General features: G+C 39.6%; 1 protein-coding gene and 1 non-coding gene across 2 annotated transcripts in view; one reads left to right on the top strand and one right to left on the bottom strand.

The window, feature by feature from the left end:
* Positions 1 to 27715, bottom strand: part of LOC102215562 (contactin-associated protein-like 4) — a 134784-nt gene that overhangs the window by 62026 nt on the left and 45043 nt on the right. The window contains exons 3-7 of the mRNA XM_005740771.2: positions 25890 to 26083; positions 19094 to 19241; positions 15430 to 15636; positions 485 to 657; positions 239 to 385 (exon numbers count right to left, since the gene is read on the bottom strand). Of these exons, the coding sequence (XP_005740828.2) occupies positions 239 to 385; positions 485 to 657; positions 15430 to 15636; positions 19094 to 19241; positions 25890 to 26083 (869 nt within the window). The remainder of the gene's footprint in view (positions 1 to 238; positions 386 to 484; positions 658 to 15429; positions 15637 to 19093; positions 19242 to 25889; positions 26084 to 27715) is intronic.
* On the top strand, positions 8872 to 8954 carry trnal-uaa (transfer RNA leucine (anticodon UAA)). The gene has a single exon. It is a non-coding gene; the product is annotated as a tRNA-Leu (tRNA).

The raw sequence follows: 27715 nt of genomic DNA on the forward strand, positions 1-27715 counted from the left end.
AATATAATCAGGACAACAAGACAAGAATAGATGGTGCGGTAACAAAATGTAAATAAATAAAAAGGCAGCTAATGAAATAAATGCAAAAGACTAAAAGAATCCAAACATTTATGATAATGCCAGTAAAGGCATTATGTTACTGATGCAAAGAGGCGAACTGTTTGAGAGCCTGGAGTCACAGCATATAAGTGCTTTCTTGAAAACAGAAAAATGGGTGTTCTTGGTATCATGTACTTACTCTGACAGTAACTTGGTGGTCACTATTCTTAGCCAGCTCTATCAAGTTGAAGCCATTGTACAGCAGGTTTTCTATGCAGCCATGAAGGTCCTTACTGGAGGCACCTGGCTTCTGCGATCGAAGGCTATGGACAGCTCCTAAACTCAACTATGTAGAGATCACAATGAAAAAAATATTGTATATTTTCTGTGCACATTTATATAAACATGCCACTGGTCAGTTTTATATCAGTGTGTTTTAGCACACCTGTTCGATGGCCCAGCGACTGAACTCTGCCGGGAGCTGCACTCTCTCCGTGTTTTTGTCCACAGTCAGGTTGAGGTGAGCACTTTTTTGCTCCAGTACTACATGGTGCCAATGCTGATCATCCAACAGGCTGCCAAGGGAGGTGAGATGCAGTGGTTCAGGGGAAGTCTTACCTGAAAAAGAAAGCGGGAGAAAGAAAAGATGGGTGAATAAAGAATAACAAGAGAAATGGTGAAGAATGCAAAAGGAAAGACAAAAGAAGAAAGTGTTGGAAAAATACATTTAGGATAAAAAGGAGAAGGAATGGGGCAAAGGGAGAAGTGGATACAGAAGGTGAAGAAGGTAAAAATCAGCTAGAGGTAGAAGAGAGGTGGGGTTGGTCATGGAAGAAAAACAAAGAAGACTGATGGATGGCAGGGAAAGAATAAGAGGTGGTGGAGGATAAAGCAGGCAGAGACAAATAGATCGTTATTGAAAACTACTCAGAGTGAAACTGAAATTACAAAGACAGACTTTGTTTTTTAATCCACACACCAAAACTGTTTTATTTGTAAGAAACAAGAAAAAAAAGAAACACTGTACATCAAATTGGTCACTATGAAATGGAAAAGAAGTGAAGCGCTCATCAAATGATTTCACTTATGGCGACTTTTGTTATATGACCTGTTAGCTTGCATGGTTGTCGATATCTGACCCACTATTCTGGGGAACAACAACAATCAGACTTTACACTGCATCTAAATATTTCATTTTTCTCTGAATCCCACAGCGAGGATCACTGAGAGGTCACCCTTGGTCATTAGCAACAACTAGATATAACTGCACGCTAACACTGAAAAACAAAGCCAAATATGTCCTAATGCCTAATCTGGGGGGGAAAAACTGGAGAAGACACATGGCAAGACACCATTAAAGATAGATGAGCACCAGCCGGTCCTAATAAGTGGATCCATCTCTATTCCCCCCCTAGGGATGTGAAAGAAACTGTGTTTCTGCTTACAGGGGGAACTGGAGAGAGCAGAATACTGTCAGTCATTAAAAATGTATTAGATATTCTTAAGGGAAAAGCAATTTCAACTTCAGAGAAAGAAACAGACCACTTGGAAGCTGATGGACAAATATCTTTGATATTTCACTTCGGTCTGTGAGAATATATACAACCTAGTGAGAAATCAAAGGAAAACCCTGAACTGTTCATGCTTACAGGTAGAGATCATGCACGAGTTGTTTGGATCAACTCATCTTAAGGTGCCTACGCTCACCTTTCCCTTCAGTCAGTTTATTGTCCTTGTAATTGTTTGTCTGGTCCTCTTCAGCTTTACCTCTGCTGAATCTGTCTCGCCTAAATACAACTAGCCAGATTTGTGAGTTTGTAATAAAACAAGTATTCCAGCAGTTCCCAGTATCTCCTTGTGTTTTTCCTAATGTTCTTACCAATGTCCTAATTTATGGTGTGGGTTTAACCCCTTGTTGGAAGTGTTTTCTTCCTCTGGCTGCTTTTAAATGTAACTCCTACCTGGATTAAAGGATTTGGATTTCTAAACTTACTCTACTTCCTGGTGCCCTAGATTTACACCCTTTCCTCTGTTTGTTACACAATTAATACAAGGCTTAAAAGACTCTCTGACTTAGGTCTAATGAAACTGTACAACATCAGGTGTTACAAATGAATACTGTCTCCTAACACGTCAGTCATGGGCTATGATGCACAGCTGGAATTCCTCCACCTTTTGCTGCCACGCGTCTTCTATTGCCACATTTTCTTCTTGTTGGTGTCCCAAACATTTAGATCATCACATTTTACTGACTGCTGTCTGCTTGAGATAAGTTACTGTTCTGTTGTTGTCGTTTTTTCTAACTAGCGCTGTAGTTACACTAACCACTACATTATTTCAAGCTTGCATTTCTGTTTGTTGGTTGGTAGAGTTGAATAGGTGGTCATCCTGAATTTGGAACATTTTTTTCTAGGCTACCTTTAGCCTTTAGCCTTCTGCTTAGGAACAACATTTTGGAGCCACTACAAAAGAAAGATATTGCTGTGATTTGATGATTATGGTGCTTGTCTGGGACAGTCTATGTATACCCAGCTTTAGAGAGTCACTTTAAATCAGCACAAAGCTCTTGATATAAGTGGTCTGCACAACATCCCATATGACAATCGACAGGGAGCAAGAGGTCACTGTAAAAAGTATGAATATGGTTTCATATCTCTGCCCTTCACAGTAATCAGCTATTGGGAGGATTAAATGATATGCTAGACCATGCTCTCATTTGCCATCATTGAAAAACCAAATGAAGGAAAAATGAATATCTTTTCAAAGAATTACATTTCTATCCTTCAGCAAAGTTATCAAAGAATCAATGTCAACTCAGACGATGTTAAAGAATGACTCTGCCACATGCATATATTGCAGCTCTGGTTAAATACCGAAAGCTGGAAGGCCAGCTTTTCAGGTTATTTAAAATACATTTAGCAAAAGATGACAAGTCCTCCTCCTCAGTGTCTTTTCAAACTCAGACAGCTAGTTGATTCAAACCCAGACCCTTTGTGCTTCGAGGGAACTTCGCGTACTACTGCACCACCTTTCCACTCTAGCATGTGGGAACAATAAGTTCCAGAGGTTGCTACAAATACATGCAACACGCTTTTCTTTTTTCCAAAACTTCAATCTGATATAACTAAATGAAATGCCAATCAAATATTCTATAACTTTCACCTTTCACCAAATCTTGGACCAGATTAGAACTAATTTTAACCTCGAAAGGCCTTAAACCCTTAAGCTCTAATTAACAGAAAATTCTTTACTTGGATAAACACGAATTGTTGCAGTTTGGTACAATTCAAGAATAGTAATAGCACAAATTTGAGTGACCAGAAAAACAATGTTCTTGGATAGCTCGTGCTTGGAAGGAAGAAACATTAAAACTCTTCTGATGTTAACACCTTACTGAGCTTTGAGCTTTCTTTTGTTTTTTAACTTGAGTTTGTCACGTTTTCATATTCTTACATCAGGTGGAGTGAAGAAAAACAATTTTATTATTTTATCAGAGAAAATTAAACTAATGATACAGAGGAAGTCTCTCCTGTCAACACAGTTATTGTGATGACTTATTTGATTAGAGTCTGGATGAACAGAAAGAGACACTGCAATCAATACGAGAGGAAAGATGAGAATCTCTTTATGGGCTTTGATTAATGGAAAAATTACTGTGTTGTAGGAGGTAGAGAAGAGGGCCTTACTGGATGGATGTTTCATTAGATGGATGATTTGATTACTGCATGAATGATGGGAAAGAGAAAGCAGGAATCAATATCAGAGATCAGAGGCCAAAACAGAAAATTGCTTTACTAATATTAATAAATAGAGCCATCTCTTTCCATCTCTTCATCAATCTTTCCTCGTGTGTTTTCTGTCTTTCGTATTCTCCAATCGTTTTTGGCTGTGAAATCATCGCCTCTGAGGGAGGAAACTTTTCCAGTTTTGAGGACCTAGTGTTACAAAATTTGAGACTGTCTCAGCTTTTTTGTCATCACAGTCCTCTGTTAGACATAGCTGTTAATTAAAAGAGTAGTTTGTGTTATTTAATCAGCAATGCAGTCAGTTTAACTCAGTATGTTAGATATAAATGATATAATTATGCTGAGCCGTAGAAGAGCTGCAATCAAAAGGTTCCAACAAACATGACAATGAAAAGGAAAACTTGCAAATATTTACAACCTTCCCTTCAAGGTCATCTTCATGTGCACCTCTTCACTACTGTCACTGTGCCTGATATCTTTTAGGTCACTCTGGAAGTCCCACTATAACCAGTTGTGTTGTGGTCCTGAGTCTTTGACTCAGCATTTTATGTTTTTGAGTTGCGTTTGTCGTTGTTTAAGCTTGTAGCTGCTTACTGTTCAGTTGTCGCTTTTGTGTATTTTTTTTTAATTTATCCTCCGTTACAGGCATTTTTGTAAGTGCCTCCCCACGTTTTGTCAAGTCTCTGTCTGTTATGTTTCCCTGTTAAGTTATTTCTTGTTTTATTTGGGTAACATTTGTCTTGTGTGTTCTATGTTCAGCTTTACTTCGCTTGTCTCATTATCCCTGAGTTACACCTGCCATATTTCCCACCTGTTTTTTTCCTTAGCCTCATTATCATTTGTCCCTTTGTCCTGTCTCATATCTTCCCAACCTTTGGGATTATTTATCCCAGAAATGTGTTTCTTTGCATTTCTGTAAAAAGTCGAGCAATAAGCTGCATTTGGGTCCACTCCCTGCCTACCACACAGCTGAACCTTGACTACTTGAACTTGTGCATCTTTGGATGAAGTGGATGCAGTGGATGAAAACTCCAGCCTACTCATTTAGTTAGGTAAAAAGATGAAGTCAGAGCCACGATGGCATGTGCTATCATGGAGGTCAGTTGTGCTGAATGTTGTCAAATGCCTTACTGTAGAACCTTATGTTGACAGCATGACACTGGGGGACAATTTCAATGTGTACAATCTTGTGAATGTCACAAAAAATGACAAACATGCTCCAGGTTATCTCCCCCAACTGATGTGTGGCTTTGGGCTTGGACACTGTGCACTTTTCCTCTGACAATTTCTGGTTGCTGACAGGGTTGTAGCCAAAGCCCCGGCTCTCATTACCAGTGATGATACTTATTAAGGTGACTTCTGAGTCAGTTTGACATATAAGCTGATATTTGCTCTCAACAGGTTTGAATTCTGCATTCATATTGTAGCACAGTGGTGCAGTGGACTGCTGCCTCACATATTCATATTCAAAAGTCCTGATCGGTTGGGGCTGAATTAGAATCTTGTCCAGGCTTTCCATGGTGTAACCTGCCTTTCACTAAATGTTACTCAGCCTCCTTGCAACCTTGGGATAGATAAACAGTTCAGATACACAGATACAAGTAGTCAAAATGGGACTAGGCCAAAAAACAGCAGTCCAAAGATGAACATGTAGAGCTTGGCCAACTACCAGTCAGTATGTTTTTATTTTTTAAATTATTAAGTACCCAGTCATACAAGTCTTTGATCCTATTGATTGAAACCTGATACCAAACGTAATGATTGTATGTTTATTATTATTTATAGTTTATTTTGCCATTCTTCAGGTTAATGGAAAACATGAGTATTTGAATTGTATTTAATACCATTCATTATTCATTATGCCAGTGTTTCCCAACCTTTGGGAGCCACGCCACATATTTCACATTAGAAAAATCACACAGCATCATGTTAGGGCCTTCATCTGGGTTGGAGGTTTCTCCAGGACCCAGGTCAGATTGACTACTTTTTCTTTACAAATATTTATCTATTGCTATTATGTACTGTGTCATCTCACAGCATGACTATTATGTAATTTCTTCTTCACCTTCTTATGTTTTACTGGTAGGTGGCAACCATTTAATTAGAGCAAGGTAGTTGCACTGCCCTCTAGTGGAAGAGAATGTAATTGTTCTGCCGGTTACTCATGCCGATTGCTTAGAGTACTGATCAGATGGAACCAGATCACGGCACACCGGATCACACCTCAGTGGTTGGGAAACACTGTATTATGCACTGTAGATTTATGACCTTCACACTAAATGTGAAGGTCAAGTGTTTACCAAAGGAGTACATAGTAACAATTACTTGGCTCAGTTCTGATATTTCCACCTTCCAAAACTCTTTTGTCTGCTCACTGTTATATCTCTGCATTAAAACTCTGTGGATCAGAACTTACCAGGTTGTTTAAATAGAACCAATTAATGTAACAGATCACTTAACCTTGCACACACAAAGCCAGGCACCTTACAAGAAACACTTACTCCTACGTGCTGGAATAATCAATAATATACCATAAGGTAAGTATATCCGATTAGACTCCGTGTAACACACATAAACACAGATGATGTTCTGTAGCTGAACGACATCTTATCCCAGAATCAGTCAGAAATCTATTTTAAACTTTTAAAATATGTGTCATTTGATAAATTGTGCAAGATTTTATTTATGAACATCAGAGAAAAAGACAGAATATCCTGAGTAATTGTCTTCAGCGTATTCACCCAAAGGCCTTACTAGACAAAACTGAGAGAAGATGCAGATCAGATCCATTTTTTAATGACTGAAATCTGACTTAAATGGAAATGTGTGTGCCCACGAGCAAGACGTTGTTGAGAAATAGAGTGGGAAAAAAGTTTGAAACCTAGTTTAAACTGTGAATGACTGCAGCAGTTCTTCCTCAGACCGAGTCTGCTGTCTCATCATTATAAGTCTGTACTGAACACAAGTTTAAATCATTTTGTCATTCTACTCATGCCCGCAAGACACTATCGCGTCACTGTATCTTGTCTCCTATTCTATTACAGCTCCTCAAAATCTGATTGCTCTTATCAGAAAACTGGCTGGTATAATTATTTCAGCAACTGACTGCCATAAAACACCATGTCTGTCACAGAAACTCGCTAATGATTCACAGCTCAGGTCACCAAGTGAGAAGTTTGCAGGAAGATTTTTGCTTCCTCAGAAAGTATTTCTAGTGCTTTTTCCCTCCTGCATCATGTGAAGTGAGGTTAATCATCTTTTTATCTTTTATTTCTTTTCACTTTTTATTGTAGACTTAATTTGCACAATAATCTAAACTAACAAAAACGACACGTGCAAAAATCACATTTGGTCACATTAAGAGAAGCTGATCAAACAAAAACCAACAGATATAGGATCATTTCTCATCTTAAAAGAGTCATTTAATATATATTGAGCATTTGAGTGTTGCTATCATTTGGATATTGCGAAATACTGTGGGATTTATTGAATTCTGCTGTAGGGGCTAAGAGCTTAATGTCTTCTTTCCAAAGCTAGCAAAGGTGCAAAGGTTCAAACTTGTATTATATGTATGTGCTGAAGTAGCTGCCAACAAATTCAAGCATATAGTGGACTATCTGATCTCATTTATCATTTTTATTTACAGGCAATGGGAGAGCCTGTGAGTACTTTGTGAATAGTTCTGTTTTGGGTTTAGAGAGTTCAGTGATCCCAGCAAACATCGCTGAGACAGAAGTTTTGTGTCTCTGGACAAAAATGGTCAAAGGCTGAAGCCAAAAGTGTGATTATGAGGCAGACAGCCAGAGGAGACACATCAAATAATAGTCCAGTCATACCCTCTCATACAAACCAGGGAAAAACAATCATACAGTACTGTGGAAAGAGCCACCCTTCATTTCTTTACATTTTCCTTCTTAGGAACCAGGCTTTCTGTCATTTTTTTAAAGTGGTCTTGACACTTGATCTTCAAGTGATCTCCTCCAGGATTTCTAAAGGTCTTTCAGCAGTCTTTGGTTCTGGTGTTTTCCTCTTCTTGTCTGTCTGGTCTAGGCATCGACTCAAAATTATACATATTTGTTTGAAGTGAACTGAAGACAGTCATGAAAAGTGAGTGAAGAACTTATCAGACAGGAACCTCATTGAACCTGAAAAGAAGGCACTAGCCAAAGGACTCCATTTTGCCATTTCTCCACAACAGCTGCCCACAGTGGATCTAATCACAGCCACGAAAACAACAATCCATCCTAGCTCCCCTTGTGGGGAACACACCCCATCACATCAAAAACTCCACTGACTTTACCAACAAGTTCCAGAAACTTCCTCTGGATCCAGATTAAACCAAAATGTTCTTTGATGTGGTTTCACTCTTCACTTGCATACCTGAGGCAGTGGAGACTGTCAGAAAATGACTACAGCAAGACAGTTCCTTAGAAAAGAGAACCAGCTTTACCCCCGATCAGATCTGCACACTGTTAGACCTCTGCATTACCACCACATATTTTAAATACAACAAGGGTGTCTACAGACAAAAACATGGATGTGCCATGGGCTCTCCGGTGTCACCCACTGTGGCCAACATTTACATGGAGGAAATGGACAGTAAAGCCCTTGGCAGCACGTAGCCACTGGTACAGATACGTGGATGACAACAGGGTCAAAATCAAAAGCCAAGAGGTTTAAGCCTTCACATCAACTCAGTGGACAGAAACATGAAGTTCAACAGGGAAGACACAAAGGACAACAGTTTGCCACTTCTGTACTGTGCTGTGCACATTGAGGAGAATGGAAACCTCAACACTGAAGTTTACTGGAAGCACACACACACAGACCAGTACCTACTCTTGGACTTGGAACACAAACTTGGAGTAATCAGGACCCTGCAACGCTGGGCAGAAAACATTTCCTCAGAGGTAGAAGGGAAAGAAAAGGTACACATACATGTAAAGAAAGCTTTTAAAACAAGTTATCTTAGTTGGGCTTTCATCAAATCAGTGAAGATGAGTTTTAGTCAAGACAGCTCATTGAAAGTTTGTATTAATTTCACCAAACTGCAGTTTAAATCCCTTTTTTTTCCTTTTGCACAAGTACCAGGATGGCCGAGTGGTTAAGGCGTTGGACTTAAGTTCCAATGAGCACATGCTCTCGTGGGTTCAAACCCCACTCCTGGTACACACCTTGGCTCAGGTGATGATCAATAGTGGGCCAATGAATCCTTTAATATACAACTCCCACTAGGGAATCTCCATCATTTGGTCTTAGGAATGAAGAAGCTTCTTGGATGAGAGGTGAAACATCTTCAAGAAACTCAACGAAGTCTAGTCGCTTTTCTTTCCAAGCTCCTTAGCTGTTAGCATTGTTATATTTGCTGAACAACAATTAAGTTATAGAAACCTTGCGACCTTGCAACAAGGTCCAGAAAGCTTTTCTACTCGACATTTAGAAAGGCCATCTGGCCGACAGCTGGGAAAAATCAGACAATTACAGGATGTTTAAATGTAAATTTTGAGATTTCATTCTAGTCATTAAAAACAAGCACTTAAAGACACAAACATGTCTGACTTCCCAGCCCAGACTGCTTGAGAATTAAAACTTTCTTTTTTCTCTTTTTTTACTGTGAAGAGGAGATTCATTGCTCTATGTTTTCAGTCTCTACCTCACTGCATTACCTCAGTACTTATAATTCAAAAAACTCACCAGTGAAGCCTCAGATTGTTGTCTTTGCACTGACTTTGGTACAAAATCGCTTTGATAGCTGCAGCTGTAGGTTTTGCATATTAAATATGCATAAAATTGAGGAAAATTGAAAGAAAAACAAATCTGGCTGTAATAAGTCTGTGACTGTTGATTAATCTTAGTATCTTAAAGTGGACCTTTCAACCTCTACAATATTTTCTGTTATACTGTTACAATCATTGATAGTCACATCAAACAAGGTCATCCATCCATCCATTCTCTTCCACTTATCGGGGTTGCAGGAGCATTGGAGCCTATTCTCACTACCATAGGGTGAGAGGCAGGTTATACCCTGGACAAATCAACAAGACCAAAGAAGGCCAAAGATTCAAAATAATAAAGGCGAAATATGTGCAGCAATCACAAATATAGGCTTCACGCTGCTCTCAGTTCTTGCTTTCAGACAGTTTTTCTACTCTTGGCTCTCTATGATGCAAATGGTGCTGATATCTGTAATATGGTGGCACGTTGCTGTGACTGTGACCACACAGGCCCCATCCACCTGATATTCAAAACGACTAAAACAGTCTCTATTGCAAGGTGCAGGAAATTTCAAGGAAGCTGTCTTAAAGGCATCGAGAAGGGAGCTAGAACAGCTTGTTTCAGAGAGTAAATGAACTGAGAGGTTGAACCAAAGCCCAGCATAACATAAACATTTCAAATATGTTTTGAAATGAAATGATAAATGAAATAATGAAAACTAGTCCAATAATTTTAAAAAAGGAGATGGAAATGAGCATAAAAGGTCCTCTTAAAAGCTAACTTCAAAATTAATTCTCTTCAAATGTACATTCAGTTAACCCAAATTTATAAAGGCCCTTGGGTTTATAAGTTGAATGAACTTAAAACGACCTGCTGTAAAGTAAACTTTTATTGGAATTTCTTTTGTGGGGTAGTGTGATATTTGCTGTGAGATTTCATAACATGTTTAGCTGCCAACGCAGTGTCACAAAATAAGATTGGCCAGTAATTACACCCTGCAGTGCAGCCAAGTAGGTGACTGTGACTAATGACCTGGTTACTACTTTCATATCTAGGAAGCAAGTAACAAGGCTTCTTTATGTGCTGGGGCTTTCCATACAGTCCGCTATGTATTTAAACTTCTAGTCCTTATATATTCACTACATATACCTGCTGCAATCACACAGATTCCATCAAGAATGCAATTATCTAAAAAGAGATGGTCGACAAATTGGCAACGAGTGACAGGAGAGGTGATTTTTTTAATTTCTCTCATGCAGAAAATTATAATTGGTTAATAAGTAAAAGGAGAGTGACAGGGGAAGGAATTAATCACATTATTTAAAGTACTGAACTGCTGAAGGTACTAGCATCTGCTAAAAAGTAATTCATCTACCACCTAGTTTTTAATTTGTATTTTGGTTCCTCTGTCATCAGGACAGAGCTGCTGTTTGTGCAGGGTTGTTACTCAGTGTTGCCTCATAATGTGGGCAGCATCTGCTCCAGGAGGGTCAGACCTGGATGTGTTAGTGTTAGTACAAAAGTGCACAAAGCAGATGACCCGAATTGCACAATTCGTAACCTAAAAACGTTGTGCAGAAAAGTGAAAAAGAGAGAGAGGGAGAAAAATGTAGAAAATATGAGGCAGAAAGATGAAGGACTGAAAAATGGTTTACGGAAGCTTTTGAAATAACATAAGAGGAAAAGAATTGCTCTGGCATATCCAAAAGACAGAGATACATAACAATAAAGGAAAACAGAAAAGATGGTTGGAGAGAATATCAAAAAGGTCTTTGTGTGTGTCAAGAAGGCAAGACAGGAGAATGAAAATTAAAGTACAACTAAAAACAGCCAAAGTGTCTCTTCTGATTAAAAATAATAATAATAAAATAAAACACTGAGATGTGGGCAGAGAAACTCAGAAAAACAACACTAATTAAATCAGAAAAAGTCTTGCTGAGAAACAGGGTGGAGAGGAACAGAAAGAGAAACCACAATGAAAGCTCTGTTGCTATTATTTCAAAGGACTTGGGATGTTGCTATGTTGAGTACATGTGTTTGTTCACACTAGGGATGTTTCTTATGACTAATTTACTAGTTGATTAGATGGGAAGAAAAATTCTAACTAATCAACCAGTCTGCAAATATGAAAACAATAAGAAGGCATTTAAATCCAAGTCAATCTAATGGATGAGGTTAAACATGGGCAATAATCAAAATGCAGCTGAAAAGTGTGACGCCATGCATAACACTGTACACGCTCAGTGTCAGATGCTGAGTGTTGCTAACATTAGCAGTGGTTGTCCCAGCTGCCTTCTTTCCTTGAAAATTAACATCCACCCGCTGTGCTAGATGTAGTTCTGCATTGCTCTGGGCGAGCGGTAATCCGCCAGCTTATTCTGAGGCAACAAGGCAGAGAGGGCTGGTGTCATCTGCTCGGGCTAAAAGTCTGTGTAACATCTGCATAACATCTCAGAAGTGACAGTTAACTGGCAGTGTAAAATAATACAATTAGAATAATTGCTCCACCAAGTATGTATAGCAAGGGTGGCAGTATTTAAAAACCTAGTCAACTAGTCGCTCACACCCCTGGTTCAAAAAGGGGAGGCAAAAACTGGAAGGTGAATGGCCAGCTTGGCTAAATAGCAGAATGAAAGGGGGGGGGGGCAAACATTACATTTTCAGCCAATAGGAGGATGATATGTCCTCAGCATCGATGGCAATGCCAATGATACCTGGCTAACAGCAGTACACTTACCATACATTTTTGTATGTTTTCTATTACATGCTATATAGTGAAGTCAGAGCCAACATAACAGCAAAACTTTAACAAAATGTATAATTAACTGCAGTCATTTCTTTTAATGTCATTTCTTTTAAGTCTATAATTGAGATCAAACCACCCTGATGGCTTACTGAACAAGTACAGGGGTCCCTTGTTTATCCTCATTTATCGCGGGAGTTACGTTCTAAAAATCCGCGAAGTAGCCAACTTTATTGTTTACAATTATTATGGATGTTTTATGGCTGCAAAACCCATCACTACACCCTTTATACACTTTTCTCCGACAGGCTTGAACATGTTCACACTTTTCTCTATTGTTTAAACACTGTAAAAGTTCAAACCTTCGTAGAAAAATAAGTCCATTATTATAAAATAAAACCAAAGGGACCAATAGTGCAAAACGTTTCATCGACATTTTTGTGTTTATGGGAGAAATCTTACAAACATACAGTACAGCACTTCAGAGTCACACTGCTGGCGATCGAAGATTAAGATAAATTTGACAAGCTGAATGCATTCTGTACTGCACAGGAGACATGACACAAGATTGATTGACAATGGTCTACAGCCAATCAGGACACCGAACACAATGCGCCGTTTAAAAAAAAAGCATGCAAAATTGCACCAAAAAAAATCAGCGAAACAGCGAGACCGCGAAAGGTGAACCGCTTTATAGCGAGGGACCCCTTTACACAGTGTATATCCCATATGGAAGCATAGAGAAAGTACACTTTGACCTGCCTTTATGTAAAATGATGCCTAATCTGATTAAGTTAGAGCGCTCTCGTTATAATTGATTTAAGTTTCTTGAAGGTGACAGCCCACCTTCAGAAAGCTCTTCAAGGTGATCAACTTCCTACAATGACATTTTGAAAAAGTCTAGGTCATTTTTTGAGGCGGTAGGGTTTCTTTGCTGCCTGCGTTGAGTGCTGGAGGGGACATAGCGAATGTTGTTTAAGAAGTCGTAACCTTTCTTTAAGATGTTACTTTCTTTAAGGATGTGCAAAACAAGTTTACAGTCTCAGAGAAGAGACACAGCGATGTCTCTGACAGATGGATGAAAGGTAGAACAGATGACGGATACATGAGGGAGGGATGGGAGATAAAGATGCAGAGATGAAGAGCATTTGTGAGAAATAGAAGTCAGGGGGTGGATAAAAGGGAAGATGAAAGCAAATAGGAGGCGATGGAGGAATCATTTTTAGTAGACATGAAATGGTGAGAGGGCAAAAAGATGGAAAGATAGATGGATGAAAAGACCTGATGGGAATCCTGATGACTGGTAAGCCATATGTTAACGATGGCAGTCTGACAGCCTCTGGTTTAACCCTATTCACACACACACACACACACACACACACACACACACACACACACACACACACACACACACACACACACACACACAATCTATACAGACTGTAAGCCATGCATCAAGGCTTACAGAGTCCAGCCCCAACACATGCTACAGTGAATGGGTACCATCCATCACGGCTGTAACTAGACAGAGATGCAGCAGCAGCCAAGACTAAACCAATCAGATGGCAGTGTGTGTAACGACCATCTCAAACCAAAAACAATCTAAAGTTATTTTAGAGTTTGAGCTGTCCTCAAACTTATACAGATGTTTTTTACCAATACAACCCTGAAGTGACAAAAAACCTCTGTGTGCTAAAATAACATAGAATACCAGAACCAGAAAATAAAAACAGAAATAGCATGTTTCTTCTCAGAGGAAATGTGCTTAACTGCAAAATCGGTGTGCTAAAAATGCTCTTACCAACTGCAGTAGCATGTCTGAGTGCTAAGATGCCTTTCTTTTGTCTATTTGTGTACAAACCGCTGAAAGGATAAAAAAAAACCTGACGTAGTTACTGTTTGATTATCAGTTTGATTAAAAAAATCTTACATATGGACACTCAAAAAGCCTCTTAGACTAAAATGTATACTTATGTCAAATATCAAGAACCACATTGCATTTTTACATGTTGCCATTCTTTATACTTCAAATATTTGTTCATAAATGGAAAGTCAGAGCAACAACAAGCATTACTGATAACAGATAACCTTTAAAGGTATCACACAGAAAGAAAATAAGATCAGTGGTTATGTAGCAGCTGGGAGCTCCACAAATAGCTTGACAATATGATGCAAAGAATGATGAGCCATCAGATGATTTTAGCTTCCATTGAGACCAGCTGATCTTCGGGGACTGCAGGGAAATTTGAGTTAAGAGCCAGAGCTAATGCTATGCTGCTTTTTTGTGCATAGGGTGCAGTTAAAAAAAATCTGGCAATCTACCATTAAAAAAATACCAAACATATAGGTTCCCTCCAACCAGCTGACCTCTGCAAGCACCTTAGATTAAAAGTGGTTGTCCAAAAGCTGAGGATGTTGCATGCTCAACCACCGGGACACCAGTTGGTCACTGCAACTATTTGCAATGGGTCGCTTAATGTAACAGAAATTCAGTGCAATCACCAGATTGCCAGCACTCTGTGACAGTGCCATTACATGTATTATGTGTGTGCTTTGATTTCACCACACAGAAAAACATCAACTTTCAATCTGACCAGACAGACTGGCAATAGTACAACTTTTTTCAGGAGAATGCAAAGCATTGAAGCCCAAAGGAGGCACAGAAGGACAGGAATGGGACAGTCACATCGCAAATTAACCCACAGCATTAGACAGTCAACACAGTTTACTGTAGTGTCCTGGGGTGTCTAAAAATACAGGAGTCGTTTGGTGAAACTGACACAGTCTTGACTCGCGACCTTCCAGTATATCCTCCCTGTGATGGTGTCCTCCTTACCAAAATCAAGCTGAAGAGTCACTGTTTTCACACAACGAGGAAAAAAGCATGCAGTGAAGGGGCACGTGTGCAGGGGAAGTTCCACTGTGTGATCTAAAAAAGGCAGTAGCACTGGACATGTACCAGATTATGACCCCGACTAGGAGATCAGACAAATTTATGTCAGGTTATAGTTTTGGCCAATAACGTATCTTTTTTGTGTCTATTTCTTTAAATACATTTTTTTAAAAGAGGTTTTTAATAAATCTGTCCCACGTTTTTCTCTTAAATACCATTACTTCTACTCCAGTATGTATGAGGAAAAGTCTGCTTCCATAAATGGCTACCATTATGTTTGTGTTGTGTTGTACCTTGTCTGAGCAGCAGCTGTAGCTTTCCTCTCTCTAACTCCAGGCTGAGGCTGACGCCTTGCTGCCCCTCTGCATGCAGCAGTATCCCAGAATTCCTCAGGGTTTTAAACTTCAGAGAGACAACCTCTTTGGATGTCTGCCACGGCCCGGGACTCAGCCTGTACACCAGGCTGCTGCTGCCACCGTTTAGGCTCACCACATCAGAGGCTAAAAATCAAAAACAAAATAGATTTCATGATAAAAGAAACGAGAGCAAAACATTGAAACCAGAATCTTAAGCAAAAGCTTAACAGTTCATATCATATAACCCTGAAACAGACAACAGTCCTTGTGTTTGTGCAATTTTCCTACAGCATCAGATTGTGCAAAGCTCCGACTAATAACTGGGTGTCAGAATTGCTATTAATACCATGTAATATTCTAATTCAAGGTTCTTAAATAATGCTTATGCTACCCTGCATAAACTCACAGTTACTCACACTTGTTACTCATCTACTTGTACCTGTAATTCTGTGGTTGTAGCAGACAATTTGTTAAACAGCGAGGGAAAACCTTGCAGCAAGGACTGAATCTGTATTCTGCTTAACACTTTTCATCAAGAAGTCTCACAGTTACTGCGTGCTGCTCGCTGGGGATTTGGGCTGAGGTCATGTGAGGAAAACGGTGTAGGTGGTAAAGAATGAACTGCAAATACTGAACTGTTTAAAGAGAGCTGCGGCTGAGTTCAGCATCAAAAGCCTTTTCAGTTGTACAACTAATTTCTCCGACTGAATGTTTCTTAATGGACTTGGCAACTCTTTGGCTTCCTAAGGCTTACAATCAGCCAACCACTTTGCTTGCAGTAATGCTCTTATTGCATTGTACAGTGTATTTCCTGCTGATTGCAGAGCAGTAGGCTTGGGCTCGGAAGCACTGAGTCATCCTCTGCGACTGAAAGCTAAAAAACATTACTTGAAGTCGACTCTGTGGACTATCAAGCCATTCTAATTAAGTCCCAGATTACATTTTGTTCTACAATATTACGTATTATGTAATTACAATCAGCCATATCCCTGTAATTATCCCCAGAACATATTGTTGATTATTTTTGACTCACTACCTGCGTACTGAAATAGCACTGGACATAGTGAGTGCAGTAATTAGCTGGACATAGTTTTACACACATATATTTGATTGATTGCAGTAAATATAATCATAGAAACACACACATATGACAATGGGAAGAAATTAATAAAAAATACATAAATAGAGGAGACAAGTCCCTGTAGCTATGCTGTTGCTTTCTAGCATCAGTTAATTAGCAGAGAGCAATTTAGACTGGTATGAATATCATACTTCAAAGACATGTGGTTATCAGCAAGAAGGCCTACAAAATGGACTAGTCTGGCCCATGGGATGGTTTCAGGAATACTGCAGAGAAGATGGGGAAGAATTTTTGTATTTCCCACTGTTTGCTTCTGTAGGAAGCATTGGGTTACAGGTTGTTAAGAATAGAGGATGTCAAGGGACCGGTTGTCCAATTCTTAATGTCATTTGAGTCAGAGATCTGAATCATAATCGATGTTTAGCCTTCCTAAAATCAAACTGGACTTGTTGTTCTATAGATCTGGAGGTATTTTTATAGTGCTCCTGCACACTTAAGATTAACTTGCGCTTTAATAACTTAAACATTTGACACCTCTGTGTTGCAAGCTGCAGACAGCACAATTGTCTGTGTCTACATTTAAGACAAACTATCCCATGGGTGGTAATAATTTAACTCCAAAAGTCATCCTCGTGGTGCCAGGAAAATAATCTTTACTCCATGACTCACTGTATAAACTTTAAATCCATCCAGCAGATGCTGGTATCTTTCAGGACCAGCTTAACCACCTACTGTCATTTACAGACTTTTGACGCTAGTGCAAAAAGAAATCTTCCTTTCACAGAAAAATGCTCTTTTGCTGAAGATGTAGTGAAAATACTCCTCATTTATACTCCATTATTGTGCCTTCTTACAGTGTTTTACACTATTAGCAAATAATACAGATCATCACACTTCCAGCACTTCCAGAAACCAAAAAGCTCTGGTGTGTGGCTAATTCCACTAATTAACTTTTTAATCATGAATAGGTTTTTTTTTGTTCAGGTTTGCATGGATTTTAAGAAGTTTAAACTCTCATGTAGGCCAGGGAAAATGTTCTCCATCCATTCTTATAATGTTAACTACAAAACACATTATTTTGTGTTTCCTTAAAAAAGACTAATATCCACCGAGCATTTACATTCAGTGCATTTCTCACACTGTGGCAAACCGTTTGTCACCAGCAGCTATATCGCAGCTCCCTGCGATGTATTACATTTGTTTTTCCGGGGAGGATTCTGCCGTGAATGCTGCATTAGTTTTCTGCAGGAACACCAGGAATCTTCTCTGACAACTGTGACACCAGCTGATAAATATAGCACACAAATATATCCGTAAGTAACTTTTGAATATTTCCAAACGACTATAGGCTATTCATCAAAATCCATGTTTTAATGTTTCTCCAAATCCATCTTCTTCTCACGCAGACAACAGTAAATAGAGTTAAATAAGGATATATACAATGGTTTTAGCATAAATCATCTTTATACTTGGCAGATTACATGTGATGAAGATGCAAGTACAAGATGTAAGACTATAAAGACGATACAGATGTCACATAAAAGTGGCGATCACCAAGAACAAACTAAAGAAAACCTGAGGACACTGTTGGTACAGTTTCACACTGCCGGGTTGTTTTTATTAGAAGAACAAAGAGTCTTATAAGAAAAGAAGACTATGTGTCTTCTTCTAAGAGTGACATTCAGTATGAATTAGAAATAAATGGAAAAAGTAGAACACTTTCAAAAGACATCTTTTGAAACCAAGTCGTATTTGTGAAATTGCTTTTTCCTTTTTAGTATATAATCAAAGCAAATGAGCTGATGTCCTTTTATTTTTATACTTCTATTTTAAAATTCCACTCAGAGTACAGCCGGCGAAATATAGGCGGAAACTTGAAATAATACACAGAGACGGCTGTGGAGGAAATCCCAGGAAACCGTGTTTGCACATGAATAGTTATTGTTTGCTAAGTATATTCTAGCATGTATATGTAAATATATGGAGTTGCTTTTGATATTCATGAGTATGTCGTGTTTTGATTAGAGCACAGAAATCAGGGCAGAGCAGCAAATGAACGCTGAGAAGACAAAAGACTACAAACACCTGCTCGTTTAAGAAAATGAGCAAAGCCTGTACGTCTGACTGTACACCTTAGCTGTAAAGGGAATAAAGACCAGGATGAAGAGGAGTTCCATTCATTGAAAATATAGTCTAATGTGTTTAAAGTCATGCTGAGTCAAGAGGATTCATATTTTATATGGAAAAAAAACAACAACTCACATATGTTATGTAACTGAATGTGAATAAATCTGACAGCAATGCTTATGTGCAAAAGCAATGTCGTATTTGTTTAGTTCATTGTACTGATGCTACGGCTGCTGGGGCCAGCATGTATAAAAGCAGCTCTTAACTCTTAACAAAAGGCTTTCAGTGAAAGAAAAGCAGCCCAATAACAAAATCATGAAATGTATACGTTTCTCAAGAAAAGACTGAATAAAATTCAGGTGATCCAGTCGGGATAAAGAAGACAGAACTTACTGTAAGGACATCCGTAGGTTTCCAGTCGCAGTCCGATCCGTCCGCTGGGATTCCAGTCCAGAGGAATGAGGCGGAGAAAACGTGCAATCGCTGGTTGCTGCAGCTTGTATTGAACCACATTGTCTGCATTGCTGTTACCTGGAAATGACTAAAAACATACAAGCAGAGAAAAAAAATGACATGTAAATATTTACATATATAAATATTTGCACTGGAAATTCAAGTTTTTTGGTTTCCTGTTTGTAGGTTGCCCAACCAGTCTACATGTGTTTTGTGGACTTTGAGAAGGTATTCGACCGTGTCCCTCGGGGGGTCCTGTAGGGGGTGCTCCTGGAGTATGGGGTGTCTGGCCCATTGCTATGGGCCATTCTGTCCTTATACAGAAGTTGCAAGAGCTTGGCCCGCATAGCCGGCAATAAGTCGGACTCGTTCCTGGTGGGTGATGGGCTCCGCCAAGGCTGCCCGACGCTGTACCGATCTGTTGTGGTGAAGAGAGAGCTGAGTGTAAAAGCGAAGCTCTCAATTTACCAGTCGATCTACGCCCCTACCCTCACCTAAGATCACAAGCTGTGGGTAGTGACTGAAAGAACGAGATCCTGAATACAAGCGGCGGAAATGGGCTTCTTCCGAAGGGTGGCTGGCCTCTCCCTTAGAGATAGGGTGAGAAGTTCGGCGATTCGGGAGGGGCTCAGAGTAGAGCCGCTGCTCCTCCACATCGAAAGGAGCCAGTTGAGGTGGTTCGGGCATTTGACAAGGATGCCTCCTGGGTGCCCCCTGGGTGACGTTTTCCGGGCATGTACCACCGGGAGGAGGCCCCGGGGCAGACCCAGGACATGCTGGAGATATTATATCTCTTGGCTGGCCTGGGAACACCTTGGTGTCTCCCCAGACAAGCTGGAGGAGGTGGCTGGGGAGAGGGAGGTCTGGGCTTCTCTGCTTGGGCTGCTGCCCCGGATAAGCGGAAGAAAATGGATTGTAATGTGCTTGCAGTCCGAGCTTTCTTGACCAATCGTGTTTGAGGAAGCTTTGAGGGCATATAATTCACACTGTATAATCCACATTCCCAATAATATAATAATATATCAACCAAGACTACTGTCGGCGTATCTTTTTGTTGTTTGCTTTCTGTTAATTTTTTTTTGCATTGTTGAAGAATGAATGGCTGGGGGAAGAGGAGGTCTTTGATTGGGTGTCTTGTGGCTCCACCTAAAGTCCTGACATATTGGAAAATCTCCCCCAGGGACTAAGCCACAAGAGTAGCCTATGACTGCAATCATCTTGATATTAAAGAGTAAGATATGATATGATATATGTAGCAAGCTGTAATGTTTATCATGTCAAAATTTTCCCACATTCACCAAAGCATCGAAAGCAAAAATATAAAAGCAGTAAAGTAAAATTTTTAATTGATGATAAATCGGTAAGTGTTAAGGAAGCACCGAAATAACTGAAAATCATTTAGCAGCTGTCCACTCAACAAGATCAACCGTCCCATTAGCATCATTAAAAGGGGACATTTACCCTGTACAGGGTCAAATACATCCACATGTAGTGCAATTACTGATGCAATATTCACAATATTCTTTCCTCGCTCTGATACTCCTTTAATCACAACGCTATTCCACCTTTTTGTTGAAACAAATAAGAGTTTTGTGTCTGACTGTGGACTATTTCACTCTTTAATCAATGGGCTGTAAAAGCAGGACGATCAATAGTAGTGATTCAGCTTCTGAGATGGAGGGTCAGCGCTTTTTCTGTATTTCTAAAAACACAAATTTATGATTATTTGTAGCTTTTTTATTTGATTTAATCTCAAGGTCATCCAGTCTAGGCTGTTTTATCTAGTTCTCACTTGGCTTACCAACTATGTAGACACACAGCGCTTTTAATTGGGTAAAATGAAAGGCAGAGATATGCCATCTGTGTTGTACTTAAATGTATAAAATAAAGCTGATCACACTGGCAGCTTATATGATGACCATGTTAAGGACACAGCACATTTCCATTAGGAATTGGAGACACACCATGCTGCATAGAAAAAGCTGTTTCTGATGGGCAGATGAGGCAGGAAGCAGAGGTGAGGGGGAAGTTTAACAGCAGTTTGTATCTTTTCAGATTTGGAAACTTTTCCTTTGAGGAAATTATATTCATTAATCTACTTTATGCTAAAATCCTTCCATAAAATGTGGAGTGTTAGCAGCGAATTGGTTTGTCGGTCTCTCTCAGACTCTGGGCATAATGCCTGATGGATTTCTTTCCATCTCCTCCATCTGGCTATCTACCCTAATTACATGCCTCCCTTGAAGTTGACACGCAGGTTAACTCGCTCTCCCAATACTGAATAAAACTTAGACACTTAATTAACTTATTAATTCCTCTGTAATCAAAAGAAAGTGAATTGGATCACATCATATGATGAAAAGAGACTCTATGTTTGACTGAAAGGAAAAAAAAAACATTCAATGTGAAATCTGAGAATTCATTTTTGAGACTCTTATGTATGATTTAGTTCACTTTGTTCTTTAGAGGATGAAAACTTTAAACTCTTGGTCTTTTGAAACATCTGAAAATCCTCACATATAACATGATACTGATGCTTTCTTAAAAGAAAACATATACTCAGCTCTTAAAGCATTCTTATGTTTAAGAAGCTGAAAACAGCTGAAATTTTAAGTGGAAAGTTATTATAAGGTAAAAAAGAAAAGAAAAGACTAAAGCAGTTAATTAATCTGCAACATCAGCGAAGTTTGGAATAAATTGTATTATTTGTATCATGTGATCCAATTGCACCAGGTTTTTCTTAACAGGAATGTTCCATTAATGTTAGGTTTTTGATACTAAATGTTCCTTTGAAGAGACTAAAAGAACAATAGAGGATTGTTAAAATAACAGCATGTTGTTTGCAGACAGGATGTGAGCATCAATCTTCTGACTCAAAGACGAAAATTTTGTGAACCAGACCTGCAACCTTGACTCAAGACAGAGACCTCATCAGAGAGGAGGAGAAGGCATTACTACATTACTTTAAAGTGCTGGAATTCAGGGCCAATGCTGTTCTGCTGAGAAAAATCCGATACAGAATTGTTTAGGAGTGTAAGAGTAATGTTTCTGTTCGTATGGAGTTGAGTGAAAGCTGCAGTCCAAAAAAGTGAGAGGCTGAGTGTTTCATCTGCTCAGAGCATTGAGGCAAACAGCAGGAAGGATGCACCAGAGTGATGAGTATCAGTGGAAAATGACAGAGGGGGAAGAGAATCACCTGGTGAGAAGAAGGAGGGCAATAAGCAGTAAAGACAGCAAATAAGAAAACAAAATAAAGTAATAAAGGGAATTTGAGAAACAGGGAAAAGTGAAAAGAGCAGGACTTGTTTCCTCATCTTCAGCCCTCCAGGCAAGAGAAAGCAAACAGATAAAGAGGAACGAGACAATAAAGAAAAGATGGATTGCAGTGTTTCCAAGCACCCACGGGCTTCTGAGGAAAAAGAAAGAGAGAGAGAGAGAAAAAAAAGACGTCATCCTCAGAGAGGAAGAGGAAAACAACAAATTCCCTTCCCTGGTCTTCTGCCCACTAAAGCAAAAGTCGCAAATGATCCAGGAACCCTGCCATTAACTTTCTCCTCTGGAAGAGTCTTTATGCCTGGCTGACAAATTCACAAAGTTTCCGAAATCCTTTGAGATGTGACTGGGTTTGTAGAGAACTTGTGTAGCACCTCAGATCAAGATGTTTTTAAACTGTTAGGAGCAGTTTCCTCTGCTTTCTCAGAAAAGATCCACAGTTCTGAGATTAGTTGGATTAAAACTCAGCTCGACTTCTAATCAAAGCTCCTCTCTGCAGCTCTGTAACAAATGCGCTTTCTTCCTGGATCAGTGTCCATGTACACAGTGGAAAACTTTGCAGGTTTGTTGCTTGATCTAGTGTCCAAGTCACAGGGAGCATGCAGGTACATATTTTGAAGTGGCTCACTGAGCTGACAGGATTCATCACTGTGTTTGCTTTCAACACCAAAACTACTTAGTATTCTAGTGCCATTATACTAAACCATGTATCGCCACTGCAGTGGGACAAATACAACAGAGTCCAACATGACACTTGTGCAATGAGAAAACGCCAAAGGGAAGTGCTGTGTCTACGAAGAGGCGGGAGGCGATGCCTCGCTGCGTCTGTGACCCATCTTGTTGATTTTTTTCATTAATCAGCCCTACAGAGACCAGCTGAGGCTTTATCACTTCATGCCTATGTTTTGCCATGTTTCTGCCATGTTGTTAGTTGTGATCAGTGGGGGGAAAGTAATAAAATGATCCACAGGAAGGTAACAAATTACAGAAGAATTCTACAGAAGGTGTCTGATTAAGGCTTTGGGCCTACACAGGATTTCCAGAACAGCTTCACTGATCCTTTCATGTCTATTTCACCCAGTGCAAACAGTACTGTGATGAGTACACAGTCATTCATCGCAGCACAAACGTGATCATTTTTGGTTAATTTGCACTGATCCTTACGGAGACAAGTGGAAATAAGCCCTGTGAGCAAAATCCTCCTATGGTAGAAAGACTTACTGGACTTAAGTGGTTCTGGTTTTCCTTTACATTTGTTATCTGTCTGTTTACTCTGGTTCTGTCTTTAGGAGGTACTTTAGTGAAACACCTAACTGAGTGTGTAAGAGTGAGGGCTTTTTTATCACGTGGCCTAAAAATGAAATGTATATAAAAATGAATTAATGAGGAGCACAGAATGTTTTTGTTTTTTAAAACACACGCTCTTTCCATTCAGTCTCATCTATACTCCTGGGTCACACACATCTTCCACTAATCAACAACAAAAAGTGTCAAGCGATCAAGTGTATGATGCAACATCAGCAGACATTGTGGATGGACTTAATTTGTTAGATCATTACATCTTTTTTTAAGATCGAATGGCCAAGGGTTCATCGGAGTTTGTGAGTGACACATGCCCTTTTCTGTTCTCTTAGATGACTAGCTGTAGGTGAAGCTGTTTTGGACAGATAAGAGCAGAATAATGTGTTTAATCACTGCTTTTTGTCTTTAAAAACAAACAATGGCCTTAACCTTCTTGCACTTAAAATGCAATAATCACATGTTTGATTTGAGATTAAAAATCAAAGGTTCATCGTGTACAGCTGGGGTTAGCCTTTATAAGACAAATCTGTATTTTCTGATAGAAGGGGTATGTCTATAAGTCTTAAATGTCGGATCTTATTTGCATTTAGTTTGAATCATATTAAAGGGTAAAATGTGAGTGGTATTTATATATAATTTATTTTAGTCTTTCTGACTTTTCAAAGCGCTTCAACAAGCAACAAAACATAAAGTGCTTTGAACAGCAAGAGCAAGTAGAGCTGTTATTTAAATCCATCCATCTATCATCTATCTATCTATTTTTGACTGCCCCATTTGACTGCCTCTCTCCTCATGATCTGCAGCTAACTGTGGTGTCAGAAGGTCTGCAGACTCAGCAGATTCCGACCTGGGCTCATACATCAGAAATGAAAGGATAAACGCATTATGGCTGAGTTTATCTGTACAGGACAGATCAAGCCACAACAAGACAGCACATCACTTCACATGACTTACAATAAATGCATAATGTTTAATGATCCCTGGGGGGAAACACCACAGTGCAATACAGGGTAGGAGCTTTTGACTCATTTAATGTGGCTGGAAAGAGTGATTGTTGGGGAAACTGAACAACTCAATGCCACACACATCCAAAAAGTTCTCTTTTGGTTAACTTATTTTATTGTGTAACACTTATTGTGTCTGTACTGTAGGTAGTGAGGCAACAGAATCAGCAAAGACAGCAAGCTCATTTATTCAGCATCTGACTTTAATGCGGATGCAAAGTCCTGAAATAGGATTGTTGTTTCCAGGTTGCAGTGAAATGTGAGTTGAAATTGTGTAGTGTGTGGACTGTGTATGTAGACTGTGCTTCTTTGTCAATTTGGCACTGGGGTAAAAGACAAACTAACAAAATTTATGGATGCATGGATTATGGATTACAGCATTGAATTCAATTTGATTTTCAATAGCGCCGCAATGTCCTTTATGTTGTAAGGTAGAGACCTTACATCAATACAGAAAAAACAGAGAAAACCCCAAAAATCAGGACCCCTGTGAGCAATCACTTTGGCAACAGTGGGAAGGAAAAACTCCCTTTTGACAGGAAGAAACCTCTGGCAGAACCAGGCTCAGAGAGTCAACAGTCATTGTGAATTTTTCCTGGAAACAGGAGAAACCTGGGGAAAAGGATTGTTGGCAGGAGAGCAGCTACATTCACCAGTCAGCATCACAAAAATAGGAAGAGGGTATTTTAGTCTGTTGTCACTCTGGTCTATGAAACTCCTTTATTTTGTGTGTTTGTTGGTAAAAGACTGCTGTGTGTGGTGAGGTCATGGTGAAGAATAGAGACAGATGAGCTATGTTCCACATATACAAAAACAGACTGAAAAAGCCCACTTACAGGCACTAATTATGTCAGACTAAACGATTCACAATTATATCTAAATGATGTTCTCCTGCTGGTGTAGCCAACGTGTTTCTTATCATGCTGGAAGTGTAAAAACAATCCTCGGTCTTTCTCTCCATCTGTCTCATAGCAGTAGCGCCGGTGGCGTTTTTCTATTTCCCACACAGCACTGTATGTTTTATGGAAGCTGGACAGCTGCCTTAACAACTACCTGTTCAGCTACCTTCCCTGCTCGTGGATGGAAGGGGGCGGGGGGGACACTTATATCACAGGGGGACAATAGAACTATGGAGAAGATCGCCAAACCCTACTCACCCCTATGCTGTCCTCCTGTCTGTACTGCTTCCAGTTGTGTCCCGTGTCACTGAACATCAGCAGGTAGGACGTCAGCCAATCCGAGCTGCCATAACGGCCTTGTGTGGCAACAGCTGTGATCTTGGTGCGCTCGCCTAAGTCGACCTCCAACCACTGATACTTGTCTGAGATGAGAGGAGACCAGCCTCCAGCTCCTGCAGACAGATGTGAATATAAAAAAAGACACCATTTATAGATAAGTGATGTATTAGATGTCCATGTAGATTGGATGAGATGAAATAAGTTCTGGTGAGGAGAAAAGAATGAATTGCATTGCTTGACCTTTCATTGTGAGCCAAAAATCCCACTTTTCAGTTATGAAACCCGAATAATGAAAATTGATTGAACCACAGTATGCATCATTAGAACCATTCAGAAGCTATACTCAAATATAAATCGTACTTTAAGAACTCTCTTTTGGAACAGAAGCATATTTATAGGTCACATGTAAGATTAAAAGATGCAGACTTCAATTCAATTCAATTTTATTTATATAGTGCCAAACACAACAACAGTTGCCTCAAGGGGCTTGCCTCAAGGTAAAGACCCTACGTTAAAAGCATTAAATATTTCAAAGCAATGAAAAAACCATCTCCAGATAATGTCTGTGTGTAAACTGTAGATCCGTAAAAGATCTGCTTAAGACAGCGACACTAAACCTGATCACTTCATCCTATTAAATTTAATATATTCCTTATTTGATTAAATGGAGTTCATTCTGCAAAGATATCCTGTTGCAGTGGTGAATGTTCATATTTAAATTTCCAATAATGAGGTCAGTAAATCTAACAGTCCATATGAGCCAAAAGCTTAGAGGTTAAACTGCTCAAAATGCTCCATTTCAAAACATTTTTCTCTACCTACAGCTCTGTATAAGGTCAAGGAGAAGAGGAGGTCACGCAGGCGCTTGAGCTGATAGGTAGCCCCACCTATGTGCTTATTACATAGCCAGTCCAGAAAGTTGGCTTAAGGGAGAAGAAAGAGAGCTAAAATGCTTTGCTTCACACAGGATGAACTGTGGGCTGCACCAAGGCCCAGAATAATATGAATAGAGATCATTCTGAACTATGAATCATGCACAGCTACTCCAGTAGAATCCAGTAAAAAAAAACTGAACTGGAAATGAGTGTTATAGGTCCAGGTATAGGTTCATTGCCATCCATCCATTGCAGGCACAGCAGTCAGACAATCCATGACCTCCCTCTCCCTAGCCACCTCCTCAACTCATCTGGGAAGTCACAGAATTATTCCCAACCAGCCAAGAGCTATAACCTCTTCATTGTGTCCTGGGTCTGCTCCAGGGCCTTGTTCTCTAAGACATGCCTGAAACTATCTCACCTAGGAGGCATCCTGAGACAGATACCTGAACCACCTCAACTGGCTCTTTTAAATGCTGAGGAGAATCAGCTGTACTCCAAGTGCTTCCCAAATGACCAAACTCCTCACCCTGTCTCTAAGAGAGAACCCAGCCCCCCTCGGAGGAAGTTTATTCCCGACCCTCGCATCAGAGAAAGTACACTGATAGTGTGACATGAAACCGTCCTGAACAAGTGAAGGTTTAGTAACAGGGCACATAATCAATTTTCATAATGTGTAATTATGAGAATACACCATTGGAACAGAATATGGAAAAGCATAACAGATCCCCTTTAAGACTGAGCCAAGGTGAGGTCCTGGAAATCAATGTAAGTCAATATAATGTCCTCCGAAGTGGTAAACCCCAGTTGTGTGTGTGTGTGTGTGTGTGTGTGTGTGTGTGTGTGTGTGTGTGTGTGTGTGTGTGTGTG

This window comes from Pundamilia nyererei, unplaced genomic scaffold, assembly GCF_000239375.1.
Source record: "Pundamilia nyererei isolate P.nyererei 1_Seehausen unplaced genomic scaffold, PunNye1.0 scaffold00103, whole genome shotgun sequence".
Lineage (NCBI taxonomy): Eukaryota > Metazoa > Chordata > Actinopteri > Cichliformes > Cichlidae > Pundamilia > Pundamilia nyererei.